Here is a 20834-nt window from a genome sequence, read left to right on the forward strand (position 1 = left end):
AATGGAAGCCCTCATCTTTGTATGTTTGCAAAGCGGTGCATCAAGGAGGGAGAGGAATTAACATATTCATATAATGCTGACAACCTACCCTGGAGACAGGTAAGTTTTGCGGTGGTTTTCAGCTTTTCTGTGTTATATTTAGGAATGTTGAAGTACTTCTTTTTTACTTATAAAGGCAACAAGGATGATTCAAAAGACAGGAGTAGCCAGATTTATTTGATTCAACTCAGATATTTAGCTTACTTGAGCTGAAGGCTCTTATTATACCCCCGCCAAATGAAGTTTGAAGGGGGTATATAGGAATCAGCGGACGGTCGGGCGGTCGGGCGGTCGGTCGGGCGGTCGGTCGGTCGGTCGGGCGGTCGGTCCGTTGCAAATCTTGCGTCGCGAACTACTTCCTCAGTTTTCAACCGATTCCCATAAAACTTGGCACAGATGTGTGCCTTGGGTTGTAGATGTGCAAGACGTATTTTTTGACAGTACCCAAAAGTACGTTGCCATGGTAACGGCATATTATGGGCAAAAATGGGTACAAATCTTGCGTCGCAAACTCCTCCCACAGTTTTTGATCAATTTTTATGAAATTAGGTACAGATGTTCATCTGAATATGTTAATGTGCAAGACACATATTTCCGCAGTGGCAAAAAGTGCGTTGCCATGGTAACGGCATGTTATTGGTAAAATATAGGGCAAAATGCTTCATGGCAAAACTGCTTCATCAGTGTTCTTCCAATTCTCATGGAATTCATATTGAATGTTTGTCTAAGGATATAGGTCAGCATGACACATTTCTTGACAGTGACAAAAAGTATGTTGCCATGGTAACAGCTCACATATTATGAGCCAAAATGATGGAAAATTTTGTGTTGCAAACTACTTCCTCAGTTTTCAACCGATTCCCATAAAACTTGGCACAGATGTGTGCCTTGGGTTGTAGATGTGCAAGACATATTTTTTGACAGTACCCAAAAGTACGTTGCCATGGTAACGGCATATTATGGGCAAAAATGGGTACAAATCTTGTGTCGCGAACTCCTCCCACAGTTTTTGATCAATTTTTATGAAATTAGGTACAGGTGTTCATCTGAATATGTTAATGTGCAAGACACATATTTCCGCAGTGGCAAAAAGTGCGTTGCCATGGTAACGGCATGTTATTGGTAAAATATAGGGCAAAATGCTTCATGGCAAAACTGCTTCAACAGTGTTCTTCCAATTCTCATGGAATTCATATTGAATGTTTGTCTTAGGATATAGGTCAGCATGACACATTTCTTGACAGTGACAAAAAGTATGTTGCCATGGTAACAGCTCACATATTATGAGCCAAAATGATGGAAAATTTTGTGTTGCAAACTACTTCCTCAGTTTTTGCCCAATTTCCATGAAACTTGGTACAGATGTGTGCCTTTGGTTGTAGATGTGCAAGACGCATTTTTCGACAGTACCCGAAAGTACGTTGCCATGGTAACGGCATATTAATGGCAGAAGATCAAGGAAAGATCTTGCGGATTTAACTACACTGTACTTCCTCAGTTTTTTGACCAAAGCTTATGAAATGTTGTTTTGACCAAAGCTTATGAAATGTTGTTGGGCGGGGGTATAACCAGTCGCTGTAGCGACATTTCTAGTTGTTTTCTGTTATATGTACGTATGTTGTCCATAAAGTCTTTACATTTTCATCTTTTTGAAAAGTCATGGTTGAATTTTCCTGATGGGTAGGGAATTCAAAGTTGTTCACATGGTGCGCATGGCCTGCATTGGAGCCGTGGGGAAGCCCCCAAAGGGCCTAAGTTTCAAACATTTTCCTTTCCACATCCAGAAGAACTGTCACTTTCTTTGGTACATGTATGAAGATAACCTTCCTAGGTACTGAATAATAGCTAGGTGTTCATGACAGTTCTCAGTGTGGCCCTATTAAGCCCTCCCCCCTAAAAAAGATATGGTGCAAAAACTTATTATTTTGGAGTAATTTTGCTTTGACTCCCTAATATAACTTTGTCTTCATATTCAAGATATTCGTTGAAGTATATTGTGTTATTATATTCCAAGATATGGTAACAGGTATGCTTTGGATGAATTTCTACATAATTTTGTGAGCTTTAATCACTTTCAATAGATAATGTAACAAAGTATGTGTGTTTAATTTTTCACAGGTTTCATCATTTCACTGTAGAAGGTGCAGCCCTGGTGTTGAAGGTAATTACATGTACCAGTCCTCAAAATGCCTTATTTTGTGCATAGTGTTTGTATAGGGTTTCAATGGGTAGTGTGACAATATTACACAGTAACCATGGTCAATAGTCAGAGGTCAAGGGTCAACAAACTGCTGTATTTTTTGCATAGTGTGTAGTAGTGAAATCAGAACTATTTTTACCTATTAACATAAAAGCAGCAGCATGACAAACTATGGGGTAGGGACAATAATGGAATTTACACCCTTCTTCAAAGGACAGACAATACAGTTCCTAAATTGCCCAATGCACTGCTCTCCAAGAATTTTTATCTGGGACCTAATGATATGTGGTATGCAGTCCTATCCACTTAGACACAACTTGTCATTCCTACTTAGGCTTCCCTGTATGTAAAAGCATACTTCCATTTCTCCATACTTGGCTATCATTTTTGTCTTGGCTATCACTGTGTGTAAGAGCATGCATCCATTGTACACACTTGGCTATCAATCTCCTCAAATAACTGTGTGTGTAAGAGCATGCATCTCTTGTACATACTTGGCTATCAATCTCCTCAAATAACTGTGTGTGTAAGAGCATGCATCTCTTGTACATACTTGGCTATCAGTCTCCTCAAATAACTGTGTGTGTAAGAGCATGCATCTCTTGTACATACTTGGCTATCAATCTCCTCAAATAACTGTGTGTGTAAGAGCATGCATCTCTTGTACATACTTGGCTATCAATCTCCTCAAATAACTGTGTGTGTAAGAGCATGCATCTCTTGTACATACTTGGCTATCAGTCTCCTCATAACTGTGTGTGTAAGAGCTTGCATCTCTTGTACATACTTGGCTATCAATCTCCTCAAATAACTGTGTGTGTAAGAGCTTGCATCTCTTGTACATACTTGGCTATCAATCTCCTCAAATAACTGTGTGTGTAAGAGCTTGCATCTCTTGTACATACTAGGCTATCAGTCTCCTCAAATAACTGTGTGTGTAAGAGCTTGCATCTCTTGTACATACTTGGCTATCAGTCTCCTCAAATAACTGTGTGTGTAAGAGCATGCATCTCTTGTACATACTTGGCTATCAATCTCCTCAAATAACTGTGTGTGTAAGAGCATGCATCTCTTGTACATACTTGGCTATCAATCTCCTCAAATAACTGTGTGTGTAAGAGCATGCATCTCTTGTACATACTTGGCTATCAGTCTCCTCAAATAACTGTGTGTGTAAGAGCTTGCATCTCTTGTACATACTTGGCTATCAATCTCCTCAAATAACTGTGTGTGTAAGAGCTTGCATCTCTTGTACATACTTGGCTATCAATCTCCTCAAATAACTGTGTGTGTAAGAGCTTGCATCTCTTGTACATACTAGGCTATCAGTCTCCTCAAATAACTGTGTGTGTAAGAGCATGCATCTCTTGTACATACTTGGCTATCAGTCTCCTCAAATAACTGTGTGTGTAAGAGCTTGCATCTCTTGTACATACTTGGCTATCAATCTCCTCAAATAACTGTGTGTGTAAGAGCTTGCATCTCTTGTACATACTTGGCTATCAATCTCCTCAAAAGAGCATGCATTTCTTGTACATACTTGGCTATCAATCTCAAATAACTGTGTGTGTAAGAGCATGCATCTCTTGTATATACTTGGCTATCAATCTTCTCAAATAACTGTGTGTGTAAGAGCATGCATCTCTTGTACATACTTGGCTATCAGTCTCCTCAAATAACTGTGTGTGTAAGAGCATGCATCCATTGTACATACTTGGCTATCAATCTCCTCAAATAACTGTGTGTGTAAGAGCATGCATTTCTTGTACATACTTGGCTATCAATCTCAAATAACTGTGTGTGTAAGAGCATGCATCTCTTGTACACACTTGGCTATCAATCTCCTCAAATAACTGTGTGTGTAAGAGCATGCATCCATTGTACATACTTGGCTATCAATCTCCTCAAATAACTGTGTGTGTAAGAGCATGCATCTCTTGTACATACTTGGCTATCAATCTCCTCAAATAACTGTGTGTGTAAGAGCATGCATCTCTTGTACATACTTGGCTATCAATCTCCTCAAATAACTGTGTGTGTAAGAGCATGCATCTCTTGTACATACTTGGCTATCAGTCTCCTCAAATAACTGTGTGTGTAAGAGCATGCATCCATCGTACATACTTGGCTATATCAGTCTCCTCAAATAACTGTGTTTAAGAGCATGCATCCATTGTACATACTTGGCTATCAATCTCCTCAGTAGATAAAAGTAATAAATGATAAAATTAATAAATAATAAAAGTAGCTTGATAAGAAATGGCACTACTGTGATGTTCAAGAAATTTTATCTGGGAGCTCTTAATATGCAGTTCTATCCACTAACTGAGATACAAAACACTTCAAAGATTTCCCTTTCCAAATATCTGCATATTCCATGTACCCTTTAACTGGTATTACAGCTCACATTGTTTTACATCATTGTTCTACAATCATGATACCATTTTGTGTGATACAAATCGCATTATCTTATTGTTGCAATCAGGACCAATACTCAGCACAGCCAAACAACCACAACCCCCTTCAGACCAGCAGCAGCAGCAGCTGCAGCAGGCGGAGCAGCAGCTTCATCAGGAGCAGGAGCAGCAGCAGCAGCTTCATCAGGAGCAGCAGCAGCAGCTGCATCAGGAGCAGCAGCAGCAGCAGCTTCATCAGGAGCAGCAGCAGCTGCATCAGGAGCAGGAGCAGCAGCAGCTTCATCAGGAGCAGCAGCAGCAGCTGCATCAGGAGCAGGAGCAGCAGCAGCTTCATCAGGAGCAGCAGCAGCAGCAGCTGCATCAGGAGCAGGAGCAGCATCAGCAGCAGCAGCAAGAGGAAGTAAGTGTTGTTTGGTTTGGCGAGAAAAGTAATTAGATGTTGTGGAAATTTTTTGCTTCCATGTATTTGCGAGACAATTGCCAATCATTTCATTTTTGAGAATGAAACATAGAAATTATTGCATCTTTGTCTTGCCTGAACAGAACTCAGAAAGAGACTCCTTTTTTTGTCTCGCCCACCGTAGTTGGAGGTGAGACTAAGGGATCTAAATGGCATTCATTTGTCATCTGTCCGTCATTCGTCTGTCCGTCACAATGCTAAAGTGTATACCAGCAAGACTTGCTTAGCTAGGACATAACTTGGCAACTGTTAATCCAATAGCATCCAAACATAGGTAGATGCACTTCGCGGACCTTCATATTATACTTGTGTTAGAGGTCACATGGTACGGTCAAAGGTCATTTGAGATTAAACAATCTTAGGTTATAGATGCAACATGGGACCTGGGCAAGCGGGTGAGGCACAATATGGCTATTGCCTTGTCTGTCTGAAACATGGTCTGTCCACTGTCTGTCTGGTGGTCCATCTGTGTCTGACAAAATGTCAAAGTTCGTATCTGATTGATAACTTAAAGACACTCAGTCGTGGCGAGTGGTCTGTGCGGCACGGAGACGAACGCAACACGCTGCCTCCCCCATTCTGTATCAAATGTAGTGACCCCCGAATGAGAATAGCGCTGGCTCAATGGGTCAGCGAAAATACGGTAGGCTACAAGAGAGCTCCCTGTGCTTATCTCCTAACCCAAAATGGCTGTCCCAGCGAGCCACGAGAGCTTCCGAATGGACGCACACTCTCAGTGCGCATGCGCATGAAGAGAGGCCAAAAGAGCCACGCGTCTTCTGGCCTCTCTCCTCCAATCACCGCAGCTCGCGGTGACAATATTTGTGTATGATGCGCACACACACACGCACACACACACACACACACACACACGCCGCAGCGTCTTCTGGCCTCTCTCCTCCAATCACCGCAGCTCGCGGTGACAATGTTTGTGTATGATGCGTACACACACACGCACACACATACACTTGTCTCAGTGGTAACATTACACAAACTTCGGTCGTTCGGAGTTTACGTACCATTAGGGATGGCGATCGGCTGCCTTTAAGTAGTGTTTGACAGATGTTAATCTGATTTCATACAAAGGTACATGGTATTAAAAAAAGCTTAAGCTTGATTACAGAGTATGTATATATGTCAAATGTCAGCAAAATGTTATGGCTCATGCAAAAATTAGCATTGATCGCAAAATCAGAGGACATTCATTCCTTCTGTTTTTATCACCTAAATATGACAGTGTGATTTGTTCATGTTTTAGTAGGCCTACATTGTTCTGAAATTCTGATCATGTTATTTCACACATAACACAGGCAGCAAAACATGCATTCCTGCTGTACTGTGCCATTCTAAAATTTGATTTGTATATTATATTGTTAATTGCCAGCGCATGTATGCACATATATTTCCTATAAACAATGTTTTTGTAACACACCTTAGTCTAGATTGAGTTCATAGATTTGAAGATTAAAAAGATTAAAATCCAAAGAGTAATAGAAGATCATGGTACCATTGAGTCAGTTTTTTTTTTATTTTTAACAGTGCCTTTCTGAAAATGATGAAAACTTGCACCTTCTGACACCCATACATACAGTACCACTGTTCCATGGTAAATTAGCAGATAATGATGCATGAAGGCTAATCAAATGACATATTATAGCCCATAGATGGCAGCAAAAAGCAGCATCGTCAACAATCCAGGTTAAAGTTTGCATAGTCCCACTTCAAGGTTGTGCTGCCAATACTGACTGTCCTTTTTTACAATAGTTAGAACTTATATTGAGTCTGGTTCAGCAATTTCAATTTAATAACCTTTTAAACTGGGATTTAGTAATGTTAACATTTCATGCATCGACAATCCAGATTAAGTTTGCATAGTCAAACTTGAAAAGGTGATTCCAATACTTGTTCATGTAAACAGTTCATATGAACAGTCTTGAAACCTATATATATACAGGCTAATGATCCAGTAGAGTGTTTCTCTTCATTTTAATCTTTTAATTCCTGGTGTGTTTCATTGTTTGTTTCAGTGTGAAATAATGATTTTTTGTGTTAAATTTAAGGTCATTGCAATGTACAATATTCTCCCTATAAACTGTACAATTCCATAGTACATGAATGTTTTCAGTTTTGTTAGCTCACCTGAGCTAATTAAAAGCTCAAGGTGAGCTTAGGGACGTTGCGGTAACTATGGGACAAAAATGACCTGTTGTTGGACAGTGGCACCCAACAACTATTATTGGTGCTGAACGCTGTATTTGCCCGGCATATCTGCAAGCATTTTTATTGATGAATAGTTGCTATGGATCATTGTGCTATACCATGTGATTTGCATCCTGAAGTGACCGCAACGTACCTTATGCAATTGTTTTTTGCCCGTCATCTGTCGTTTGTCGGGTGTCGTCTGTCAGTCTTTAAACTTTTTACACTTTTTTACTTCTTAAAAATCCCTGGCTGGATTTTCACCAAACTTGTCAGGAATTATCGTAGGGAAAGAGGTCACAAGTTTGATCAAATGAGCTACACTGCCCCCCCCCCCCCCCCCCCCCCCCCCCCGAGGATCAGAGGCATAGCCGCCTATGCCAGTTACTAAATGATTTTCAAAAATCTTCTTCCAGGTCCAGAAGTGCTAGACCCAAGTAATATTGTGGGAAGATACCTTTTAAAATGAATGATAAGAGTTGTATTTAGGAGTCCCCGGAGACATCCTGTAGGCCTCTTTGAGGGGTACCATGAAAAGGGGGGGGGGGGGGGGGGGTCCACCATTGTTCCATATATGTACATGTTTTGATTTCTTAAAAACTCCTGGCTTGATTTCAACTAAACTTGCCTGAGGTTTGCTGACTAGAGCAACAAGTAGTGTTTTGAAACTGGATTCAAAGCATTGGGGCAAATTTTATAAAAAGCATGAGGCTAGTTGACACGACGACGCCGTACACTGCGACTTGGATCAAACACATTGCAAGTTGTCAAAGTACATGTACTTGAGCATTCAATGTGTTCATGTAGCATGCCAGTCAATGTGAATGACAGAATAACCTCCATGGCCACTGCACCTTAATTAACTCTCTTCTCCAAAATACCTGTGTTCCCACTAAAACATTATGTTGTATTACTATTATAATATTATAAGTACTGTTTGATTCCATTGACAGCTGGAGAGGTACAAACTAAAGATGATGGAAACTCAAAGGGACCTTGAGCATCAGTTAGAACAGGCCCAGAGAGAGGCTCGTGAAGCACAAGCAGAGCTCATGAAGATGAAGGTCTCACAGGAGGTAATAATTATTTTTGTCTGTTTGTGAATGGTTTATATACCACGTACGTGACCCCCACCAGTAAACTTGCCTAAAAAACTGCATTGTCTTAGGCTACGGCAATGCACGAACCGCAACCAGCCAACACAGAAAAGAGAGAAGAAATTTGAATAAGAATAGAACCACTCGACTGGCATGCCATGCTACCCTGAGTGTATCCGTATACACTGCACAACTGCTGCCTAAACCTCACTTTGTCTTTTGCGCTCTTGGGCGCTAGTCATCTCCGTTGTCCGGCCAGCCTTGCTGAACGAGCCGCCAACTACTGTCAGACATATGATACGGCAGGGGGAGTGATGTCTTCCTTCCGGCCTTCCACAGCGGCTAATAATCGCGTCATATTTTCATGCTTCTTCTAGGGCCTAGATTACCTTCACTCTAGGAGAGTTCCGGTAAGGGGAGCCAAGCTAGTTTTACGTGGCAGCTATGCAACCCAGTATAGGAAGGCAACAAGGGTTTCGCTATCAGAAAGCGATACAAATCCCTTGGGGGGGGGGGTTGAAGTTCCTGGCCCGCATCAGGGAACCTCTCTACCATTCCACCTTGGTTATGCTGGGCCCTATTTTTCCGCTCAAAACGGGGTCTGGTAGGGCTTGTGGTATTCCATCGCCTGCACCACAGGGATGAGTGAGCCGACAGCTCAGGTGTAGGCAGGCGCTCATCTCAGCCTTTGCTCTGCCGGCCTTCTTGTGCTAGACCCCATAATTGGGTTATGCCCCAACCCAATTATGGGGCCTTTCTATTACTAGCCGCGGCCGCCAGTGACTGCGGGGTTTTGGACGCTACCCCTATTTTTCCCCCTCCCAAAGTAGGGGGCTCGTTGCAGGATTTGCAGCTCCGATATACATTGTACCAAATTTGTGTCTTTCCTTTTGGAGGTTCCCCTACTCCCAAAGAAGCGTAGGAGTTATACGTGATATGCAGGTACCCTGCTGCACGGAATAAGGGATATAAATTCTGAGCCGCAGCCTTCCTCCCTCCACCCTTCATCTGTCGCGTCCCCACCCTGCCCCCCTCCGTCGGTCGCAGCGTCGGCCTGTTCGTGCGCGCTTGGCGTTCGATTGTTCGGTCTGGGTGAGATATCACGCTCTATTCAGGCTGGGACCCAGCGGGCCATTCAAACATTGGTACCATCCCCCTCCTACGGCGCCAGTCCACCTGCCCGTGTACTTGAGTGCCCTTGGTACTTCTTTTCACACTCGTCCATCGCCTGCGCTTGGCGCTTTCCGTGGTGCTCTCCAGCTTCCTCCGTCTGGTCCGTTGCAGCCAGCTCCCCCCGCTTGCATGGGTTTTTGCCCCTCCTGCAACAAAGAATTTTAGGGCAGGGTTCTCCTTCCAAGCGGATGTTGCTGGCAATGGTGACTTCCCCTCGGGCTCTGTCAAGCCCCGCTTTATGAGATCTGCCATCCCACCTCGCGGTTTTAGGACGTGAGTCGCAGGCAATTTAAGTCTTCCATGGGAAATGTTATGCGCCCAGCGCACAGGCGGTGGAGGAGTCGTCTCCGCTGCTTCTTTTATGGGTAATCAGTTGTGCAACTATACGGGTACACTCAGGATAGCAGGCACGCCAGTCAAGTGGTTCTCTTCTTATGGCTGGTCGCGGTTCGTGCATTGCCGGAGCCTGAGACAAATGCTGCAGTTTTTAGGTAATTGTGCAGGTAAGGGTCATAAGTAGATAATACTGATCATTCCTGATCATACTAATTGTTTACAAAAAACAGCATGGATGCATGAACATAAAAAATGATAAGAGAGCAACTGACAGTTCTCCAATGGATGCTTAGAAATTTGATAAAACATGTTTGGTATAATGGTGTGTGTAAGGGACATGCTTCCATTTTACATACTTGCAAGGCTAACAATCTCTTTACATAACTGTGTGACTGTGTAAGAGCATGCATCCATTGTTCATACTCGGCTATCAATCTCCTCAAATAACTTTCTGTGTAAGAGCATGCATCCATTGTTCATACTTGGCTATCAGTCTCCTCAAATAACTGTGTGTGTAAGAGCATGCATCTCTTGTACATACTTGGCTATCAGTCTCCTCAAATAACTGTGTGTGTAAGAGCATCATGCATCTCTTGTACATACTTGGCTATCAATCTCCTCAAATAACTGTGTGTGTAAGAGCAAGCATCCATTGTTCATACTAGGCTATCAGTCTCCTCAAATAACTGTGTGTGTAAGAGCATGCATCTCTTGTACATACTTGGCTATCAATCTCCTCAAATAACTGTGTGTGTAAGAGCATGCATCTCTTGTACATACTTGGCTATATCAATCTCCTCAAATAACTGTGTGTGTAGGAGCACGCATCTCTTGTATATACTTGGCTATCAATCTTCTCAAATAACTGTGTGTGTAAGAGCATGCATCTCTTGTACATACTTGGCTATCAATCTCCTCAAATAACTGTGTGTGTAAGAGCATGCATCTCTTGTACATACTTGGCTATCAATCTCCTCAAATAACTGTGTGTGTAAGAGCATGCATCTCTTGTACATTTTTGGCTATCAATCTCCTCAAATAACTGTGTGTGTAAGAGCATGCATCTCTTGTACATACTTGGCTATCAATCTCCTCAAATAACTGTGTGTGTAAGAGCATGCATCTCTTGTACATACTTGGCTATCATAGGAATGAGATGTAGTCAAATGGGAATATATTTTTGTACGTTTAAATTTGTAGGCTGAATTGGTAGCTACCACACCTTGATGTAAATCATCCTATATTTTGGAAGGGATATTTTCCCCCTTGGTGCATCAGAGGTTTGTTAGGAATGCAGATCCATTCGTAGGAGAGGCCAACCTCCCTGGGGCTCTCGTTCAGCCTTTTTGTGTGTGTGCAAAAGAATCCACAATATCTTCTTTAATCCCCAAATTGTAACCAAGATTAACATTAATCCCAAATCATTAAAGCATATGATTAATCAAGAGCTCTAGCATAATGAGAATGATGAGAATTTTATCATAGCATCCGATGCTTGATGTCACAGTTAGTCCAATTGATAGTTGTACAGGTAGTAATAGTAAGTTGTACTGGCACGACCATGATGTTAATTTCATCCTCATGTGATCCTTTTACTATTAGCTGCGCTGGCATTCATGTGGGCAGCTCTTTTTTACAGAAGACAAACAAAAAGCACCTTTGTGTATTACAGTCAACTCCACGTAAGTCAAAGTCGCATAACTCGAATAATCGCCTGAGTCGATGATTGTAGAAAGTCCTGATTTTCCCCCATAGACACACGTGTCTTAAAACTTCGCATAACTCGAATTCTGTACGTCGAATTATCGCCTAAGTCGAACAAATTTCCCGGAACAGTTGCAATAAAAACCATTAGATACACGTCACGTAAGTAGAATAAACCACAACATGTTGTCAAGCACGCGCCACCAGTTGTAGCACATTCCATCTTTGTTCAGCCCGGTTAAACGTTAGCACAGACGACTGAAGCAGCACATTCCAGCAAATTTAGACTAGCCGTCGCACTCCCAACGCTCATCTCTCATCTCTGTTGCGTTAGTTCTTATTTCCCCTCTCTCTTCACAGTTCCTTATTCGCCCCTTCTGTTTGCCTCTCTCCCTTTCTTTTTTCAGCACTACAATCTCACTTCTAGCAAGCGAACGACATCAAAGCAACATGCGCTGCAGCTAGGGCATCCCATGTGTTGAAATATAAACTCCGCGTAAGTCAAGTATCGCCTAAGTCAACGCGTTTAACTCATTCCCGTGGACTTCGACTTACGCGGAGTTGACTGTATTTATATAATTTGAACTGTTAGTTAAATTAATGAATGTTAAATAGCGTTTTTATTGGTTCTTTTTATTCCAGCAGTTGAAAAAGGCGTTTAATGATGATGGATCGGCTAACGAGACATCTTGCAGCGGATGTGTACCAGAAAGCTCATTTGATTCCACGAATTCTGATGACGATCTGCCAGGTCTGTCAAAATCTAGAGAGAAGAGACAAGAAAGTATGCAGGGACTTGACCTAGAGATGACCAATGTAAGTTCTAGTGTTTTGTGTACTTTGCCAATAAAGTAAACCTAATTGTTAACCCGTTAGCACTCAGAGCCTCCGTGAAACGCGTCAGCTTACTCCTCACAGCGGTGTGCCAAAACACGGTATTATAGACCTTGGTCCGCAAAAATGAAATAATGCTTTAGGAGTTGATTTTCGTCAATCGCAAGTTATGTTTATTTTGGAGAATAGAAAATGGGGAATTTTCCTAATTTTGTGCTGAAAATACTATGAAATTGCTAAAAGTGGTACTTACATCCCAGTAATCGGAATTGACATTGAAAATCATCTTGAAATACCGATTCACGAGCTCTCCTAAAGATAATATTGGTTTTTTTTCTTGCAGTGTAGTAATTTCGATAGCGACGAGTTTTGGCCTATATATTTACATGCAGCAAGATCAACTAGCGCGGCTTTGTTTGCCCGCTGCTGTGCATCACTGTGTTCGAATGGAAATTTCATGAAGATGGTCCGGAAGCATCAACTTTTTATTATGGATGTTCACTGCAGAAATCCCATTGACCAAACAAACACAATTGCAGCCCTGTACGGTGCGTATTACGGATACTAAAGCGCGCTAAAAATGGACGGGCGGTTTGAGGAGTAACCTGAGAGGCGGTTTCGGGCAGTTTGAGTGCTAAAGGGCTAATAAATATCACTTTACTTTCCTTTCTCTTTGAATGAAAGGTTATATTTGTCATCCTGTGTTAAAATAATAATTGAATGGGTGAAAAGGCGGACGGATTTCAGTTGACTACATTATAATCAAATTTTTCCAGTATAATTGTGCATTGTGTTTTCTGTTGTCCTTAATTTTAGAACATGAAAAGGACGTTGGGTAATGATAGCTCATCAGCTAACAAGACATCTGGCAGTGAATGGTTACCAGACAGCTCATCTGATTGTACAGAGTCTGATGATGAACCGCCAGGTATGTCAAAATCTAGAAATGAGACTCGTGACCCTCATGGAGAAAGTGTGCAAGGACTGGACAAGGAGTCAAGTGAACAAGATGCTTTCCAGAGAGACAGTGTACGTTGGATCGGATCTTCAAGAGCTAGAGCGAAAACGGGCGAGAGAGTCTGGGACAAAGTACACTATTGCATATTCTGTAATAAGGGATACAAAAAGGTAGTAGAGCACTGGTTTCAAAAACACTGTGAGGAAGCGGAGGTGTGTAGTATCAGTGCGCTGCAGATAGGAAGCAAAGAGCGGAGAAGCCTCATTGCTAAATTAAGAAAATGTGGAGACTATGAGCATAACTCTCGGGTATTAGGAGGGTCAGAAGAAGGCCCATTGGTGGTCCACAAAAGGCCAAAATTTGGGACAAAGGATAACCTGAATACATACAATTTCTGCTCAGGATGCAAAGGCCTATACAAGAAGGCAGCATTGTACAGGCATGCAAAGAAGTGTAAAAGAAGAGCAAAAAAGCGTGAAAATCATCAAAGGTCAGGAGCTGCTCTGATGCCAGTAAACGGAACAGTTTCAGAAAAACTGAAGGTAGTGTTTCTGGAAATGCAAAGTGATAGGTTAACACTGATTGCGAGAAATGATCCTATGATTGTCAAACTTGGGGAGTATTATGTAAATTCAGCAGGCCACACGGATAATTACAGAAATTATGTCTCACAAAAGATGAGAGAGGCATCTCGTCTGCTTTCCCAGGCACGATCACTAGATCCATGTATTCAAACAGCAAAGGATCTAATTAATCCAGAAAACTTTGAGGTAGTCATGAGTGCAACATATGAGTGCTGTTCTTTCAATGAAGCTACTGCAACATATGAAACTCCTTCACTCGCTAGAAAATTAGGTCATTGCCTAACCAGAATTGCTGACATACTAGATGCTGAAAGTTTAAAGGCAGGTGTAGTGAACAAACATGCTGCAGGTTTCAAACGACTCATGGCTCTTGAATGGGGTCCCAGAATATCATCACATGCACTCCGTCAGGCTTCAAATGAAAAGTGGACGAATCCACGTCAACTCCCTCTCACAAATGACATAATGAAACTCAACAAATATGTTGGAGAGCAGGAAAAACATGTGAAAACAAGAATCACACATGAGGGTATCAATGAGAACTCATTTGCAGACCTTGCAAAATGTGCACTGACGCAAGTGGTCTTATATAATCGTCGAAGACCAGGCGAAATGCAATTTCTGAAAGTTCACACATACAAGACAAGAACAGTTCATGGGAGAAGTACACAGCGTGAAGTGCTCAACTCCTTGCCACTCTCTGAACAAGTAGCTATAGATCGATTGTCATTGATCTACATACGTGGAAAACGAGATCGGGGTGTTTCAGTTCTTCTTACCCAGAACATGAAAGACTCTCTAGACATTCTTGCAAATGAGACGAACAGGCAGAAGGCTGGTGTCAGTGTTGATAACCCATATGTTTTTGCTAGATCTCATTTTGATGCTGAAGGTCCGCATCGCTCCCATGACTGTCTGCGAGCTTTTGCAAAGGAGTGCGAAGCAGAAAGCCCATTGTCACTTACAGCAACTAACCTACGAAAGCAGATTGCCACTATGAGTCAGCTATTACATCTCAATGAACATGAATTTGATCAGCTAGCAGAGCATTTAGGGCACAGCATGTCTGTGCACAGGCAATATTATCGCCTCCCTAGCGAGGCACTTGTCCTGGCAAAAGTGAGCAAGCTCCTGAATATTTTTGAACAGGGCAGGATTCAGGAGTTCAGAGACAAAACTTTAGATGACATTCATATCAGTGAGAACACAAAAGTTTTCATGGAAGAAAGTCCATGTCTCACTGATCAGCCAAGCCCCAGTTCTCATTTGACAAATACTAGTAGTCCGACATTGTCACGAGATGCATCAGTAAATGAAAGGCGCAAGACTGCAACAGATGATGAAACACATCAGGAAGTCAATACAGTACAAGGTAAAATGGGCACTGGCATAGGTTTCAAGCGAGCACAAAGAAGAGCTAACACCTACCAGGACACCTCTTTTCCTGAAAGAAAAAAAAAATGTGGCCAGAGAGAAGCATGGTCCAAGCAAGAAATATCAGCAATAAAGGCTGATGTTGCACTAAAGAAGTGTCTGGCCTTAAATAAAGTCCCATCTTTGCCAGATTGCCAAAAGGCTATAGACAGCTTTCCTGCATTGGGCAAAAGGACAACTGTACAAATTAAGAGCAAAGTATGGAACATGTTACAAACAATGCGAAGAAAGGCTGCACGTCTGTAGAGTTTCTTCCTTATTGGAGTCCATGTGACAGTAAATGATTGGGCTACATTGTTGTTGTTAGAGCCCATTTCAATATGCATTCCTCTCATGAGATGTTCTCTGTGTGATAAGAAATCAACAATGATCCGTTTAGCCTCTGAGTTTCTGACAAGTCTAAACTGACCCTGGGAGGGACAGGTTAGACGATTCCTAATATAAACTTTCAAACTCCTAATTTGTCAATATCACAAAAATTTTGAAAAACTCGAAAGTGGAATTTGTTCTTGCTTTATGTAAATTGAGGAGGTATTTCACTTTACACCGACAGACTACAGACCTACAACATATGGCGAACTTTCTAAGCCTTGTGGTGATTGTGAATAGATCAATATCTTTCAGAGGTTCAAAAATGACTATCAGTAACTATAGTTTTCATTGTATTTAACATTGTCTGGTCTCCTGAAAGTTTACTGTTTCAAGAAAGCTACTTGCATCTGGGCGATGTAGCTACTGATATGAAATTGAAGCCTTTGAAGGATTCATTTGTGCTATAATGTGAAAACAAGGAAAAAAATGATTTTGTGATTGTAAGAAAAAAATGTCCCCGAAAATGTTAAAATTAATCTCTGTATTATGGCAAGTATTGGATCTGTAGGGACAAGTTTTTGTATTGTTTGTGCTATTAAAATGTTACTTGCCACTTTGAAATATTTTGCTTTGAATGCTTTTTGAAGCTTGTAATTAGATAGAAAGTGTTATTTGGATCTAATTCCTAAAACCATCAATGTGTAAACTTTTTCCTGTAAAGTAGGATTTTTGCTACAATCAACGTTCACTGTAAGGATGCACACCATGAGGGGTCATTCCTCCTTGGTCATATGTCAGCTTCAGTGTACATGTGCCAATTTGTTTGGTACAGTCCATGTTGAAACATTCTCTTTTTGTATATCCATAGACATTGCAATCTGGATTTGTTCTGGCTAGCAAGTACATGTAAGATGGAAATTTTACCCGTCTCTATTAATGCTCACCTGCTCATGCGTCTTCCGCCATTCGTAAACGTATTAGATGTTTGACTTCTCAAAAATCTGTGGCCCGATTTCAACCTAACTTGGGTGGAATAATCCTAAGGGAGAAGAGATCTAAGTTTGTTCAATTGGGGTATGCCACCCCTCAGGGGGATGGGGCATAGCCCCTTTTGTTAAACACACAGTAGATTTCAATAATCTTCTGCTCCCGATCCAGAACTACTACAGCCAGCCATATTGTGGGAAGATGCCTTTGTGGACAAAAAATCAATGTTGTTCATTGGAGCACCCAGGGTCATGCCGTTTGGCCCCTGGGAGGGGTACAAGTGGGGGGGGGGGGTGTCTCCCTTTAGTACAAAGTACACTTTTGACCTTTTCTTCAAAACTCATGACCCTATTTTTTTGACAACATTTGGCATGAATCATCCGTAGGGAAAGGGAGTTAAAGTGGAGAGTCTCACCCCTAGGGGGTTCAGTGGCTTAGCTCTTGGGTGGGGCCGGCTCCTCATGGTTTAAATATATTGTTTACCTTTTATCCATCAAGGGGATCAGGGGCATAACCCCAGAAGGAGGAGCCTCCTTATAGTGTTCAATGCATAGTTAAACCTTTACTTGAAAACTAATGGCCCTATTTATACAAAACTTAGCATGATTCATCCTTAGGGGAAGGTAGTTAAATTTTCTTAACATTTGAATGTGTACATTAATATCAATGGCAGACAGTTCTGCAAAATTTAGTAAGTAAATGTGTTGTACATGTGCTACTCATCTTATAAATATAAGCTGATAGGATTCGTTGTATGAAATACTGAAAATTAGTGTTTGAAGAAGTGTTCACGTTGCCTCTTTGTTTGGGGTAAATTGCTTGTATGAGGAAGGCAGTCCTGGAATAGATACATCACCTTGTTGGAGTATATATTATTATTAAGGATTTTCTTGTCAGAATATGACTTTGACAATAAAGTTTGTTCCTTTGTATTATTATCATTAAGGATGTTATTTCACTTCAAACTGTTACTATATGAGACAAATCATTTACTTAGGTGAAGAGACCTGAACATCGTCCCCTCACCCCTTTCAATTGGGATAAAAGGACAAGTGATTTATAATTTTAATTACTTGTTTGTGTGACTCAACATTTCCATGAGCAGTCTTTCACAATGCTAGTCAGTGGTTCAATAGTAAAGCTCAAGTTTATCAATATCCCCACTCCCTCACCTCTCCACCTACTACTAAGTTGGTAAGCCATAGTTATAATACCAATGTTAATATGGTTGTTTGTGTGCTTGTTTGTCCAATTTACCCCCAAAAAGTGTCCCAGTTGTCCTTATCTATTCGGGTAAATGGGAGGGTTTGATACCCTTGATTTTTTTCTTTATCCCTGAAAATGATATGCATGTATATGACGATACCAAGACAGAGTATTTCATGTGTCTGAATGATATTTCTTTTGTGTCAGGCAAAAATTTTATTTAATGTATTTCTGCTCAACGTAATCCACAAATCATGTCCAATTTACCCCATTGTACCCAATGGGAACTTATCAGTCGGATATAGCTTGTCATAAGAGTTGAGGGTTTACAGACAATAATAATTGTTATACCCAATGCCATGCTTGAAATTTGTGCATGTCTTCATTTTATATTTTTCACCTAAACTTCTTCTGTCATGTCTATGTCTGCATTGTCCAGCCATCTGCAAAGTTTCTTCCCTAATTTTGCTATTATGAACATGACTCGGAAGTAGACAAATTTTGTCTCTCATTTTTGGGAGACTATAGAACTTTTGTACCGACATACAGTGACATAAATGTAATATACCTCCTCAACAGAATCAAATATGCAACATAACCTGGTCATTGTTTTTTTTGTTAATGATGTTCAAAAGATCTATTATATGTGCTACCTAAGTTGATTCAAAGCGTCTTTCATTATTTGTTGATTATCAACTGAGCAAAACAACACAGCCAGATAATGCTAAAAGTTGCCATGGCATAGCATTTAATTGTTCAATCATGACAGTGGGTACAGGCCTCATTGCATGCTTGAGCACAATTTTGAACAGTGGCCATGTGACCATGATTATTATGCATATAAATTTGCATTATTCATTATCTTTTGATTATCACCTGAGCACAAAATGCTAGAATTTGCAGACCGCCATAGCATACCATTTAATTTATCAACCATGGTAGTGGGTCCATATCTTATTGCATGTTTGGACACAATTATGAACATTGGCGATGTCAACCATGAATATTATGTACAAGTATTGGCATTATGATCACATTTTGACATACAATCCATGTGAAAAAAAAATAGTTGCAAGTCACAAGTATTGAATGCACTGTAGAATGGTATAATTTCAACTTCAGTTGAATTTTATTGCGTTTGAATGTCATTTATTGTCATTTATGAATACACAAAATTATAATTCTGTGTTGATATAATTACATAGTATTCATTTTTCATGTTCAGTCTGTTCTCTTGATATTCAAATAAAAAGAAAACTAGAAGCAGCTCTCATTTGTAATGTGCCTCTCTCAGTCATTTCAATGTACGTTTTGAATACCTCTTGATGGGGAGGGGGATTCATGCTCTTGTTGCTCACTTTCAAAATGCTTCCTCACCCAACATCTCGTAACCAAAGCTCACAATGCACATGTATAATAAAGTATGGCAGCAGTTGACCCCCCCTTAAAAGAAATCATAATTAAGTAAGTAATGAAATCAATTAATAGAACCCCCCCCCCTTATACATTTTCGCTGTCTTAATATATTCCCATTAGGTCCCCGTTGACCTAACCTCTATGCATCTAATCCCTCCCCCCCCCCAAAAAAAAAATGGAAATAAAACAGACAAGTCAGAATGGAAGGGGTGGGGGTCATTGTACCCCACCATTGCAAAACCCTGGCTACGCCAATACTTATCCCCTCGCACAATCCCCCAGCCCTTTTAACAGCAAACTTGATTTATTCCTTGGCTTGACTGAGAGGGCGCCCTCCCATTTGACACACATCATAATATTATGTGAGTACACACAATCACACATACACACACAATCACACATACACACACACTCACACAGTAAAAGCACACTTGCTCTTACAAACAGTACATTTCGAGCGCTCCTCGAATTCCTGTTCACGGCTTACCGGCTCGAACTGCATGATGCACGAGTATGTGTGTGTGTGTGTGTGCGTGCGTGTGTGTGTTTGCATTCAAATTTGTCTGTTCTTGAAGATAATGCTCTTATTGTGTTCTAATTTGAACATGGAATTTGTATCAATACTAGTAATTGAACGTGTAGTTCTGAGAATGTGTACGCTAATGTGGCAATGTGCATGTGCTTATTATGGTGCAACATACTAAAGTAGGTAGCCATCTCAGTCTGTCAACCTGCCCTGAGACAAACACTCTCCCATGGCCCAGGCCCATCCCACCTCCATTGAACAAAACTATACAGCCAGCCGGGCACGCACAAACAAGCTCCGCCCACTTGGCCTGTCACTAAAATATTAAAGCAGCGATTGGTTGACCAGGGAGTTCTGGCTTGACATGGATAAGTATGGATGTGCTGTGTGTATGGATAAAGTATGGATCGATGTGCTGTGTGTATACATGTATACATGTGTATGTATTCGACATTCATGCGGAGCGGTACGGTAAGTGTGCATGCTTACCTGCAGCAGGTCAGGGACGGGGTTCTGCGACATGCCGATTTTTTTTTTTTTTCTCCTCTAAATGTGATGAGAATGCCAGACAAATCTTCTTCGGCTCAAGTGATGTAAACTACGTGTATTTTGTACAAAAGGGACTGAATGTTTTACTTCGACACAGCCGAAATTCGACTCTCGTACTTCGGCTTATCCAAATATTTAGAGAAAATACATAGGGAAAAATCGGGACTTTTTATTTTGCTTCGAGTTAAGTGATTTTCGACTCACTCGACGTCGACTTATCCGAGGTTTACTGTATTTTCTCTTTATCAAAACTCATTTTAGGATACTGACTCGGATAGTTCATATTATGCACCATCTTCAGGATCAGGAACTGATGATAAGGACAACGTTTCTAGGTGCAGACGTGACGTACAGCTCCCATCAACTAGTGCAGCCCCTTATAAACTAGGAAGTATTCATGTAC

At 41.1% G+C, this 20834-nt stretch overlaps 1 protein-coding gene across 1 annotated transcript in view; it reads left to right on the forward strand.

Moving 5' to 3' along the window:
- Positions 1 to 20834, forward strand: part of LOC139724766 (uncharacterized) — a 59404-nt gene that overhangs the window by 21231 nt on the left and 17339 nt on the right. The window contains exons 3-5 of the mRNA XM_071635883.1: positions 8269 to 8391; positions 12268 to 12441; positions 13276 to 13488. Of these exons, the coding sequence (XP_071491984.1) occupies positions 8269 to 8391; positions 12268 to 12441; positions 13276 to 13488 (510 nt within the window). The remainder of the gene's footprint in view (positions 1 to 8268; positions 8392 to 12267; positions 12442 to 13275; positions 13489 to 20834) is intronic.

This window comes from Diadema antillarum, unplaced genomic scaffold (assembly GCF_040938485.1).
Source record: "Diadema antillarum isolate AM-2024a unplaced genomic scaffold, OU_Dant_1.0 scf00000227, whole genome shotgun sequence".
NCBI classification, from domain to species: Eukaryota; Metazoa; Echinodermata; class Echinoidea; order Diadematoida; family Diadematidae; genus Diadema; species Diadema antillarum.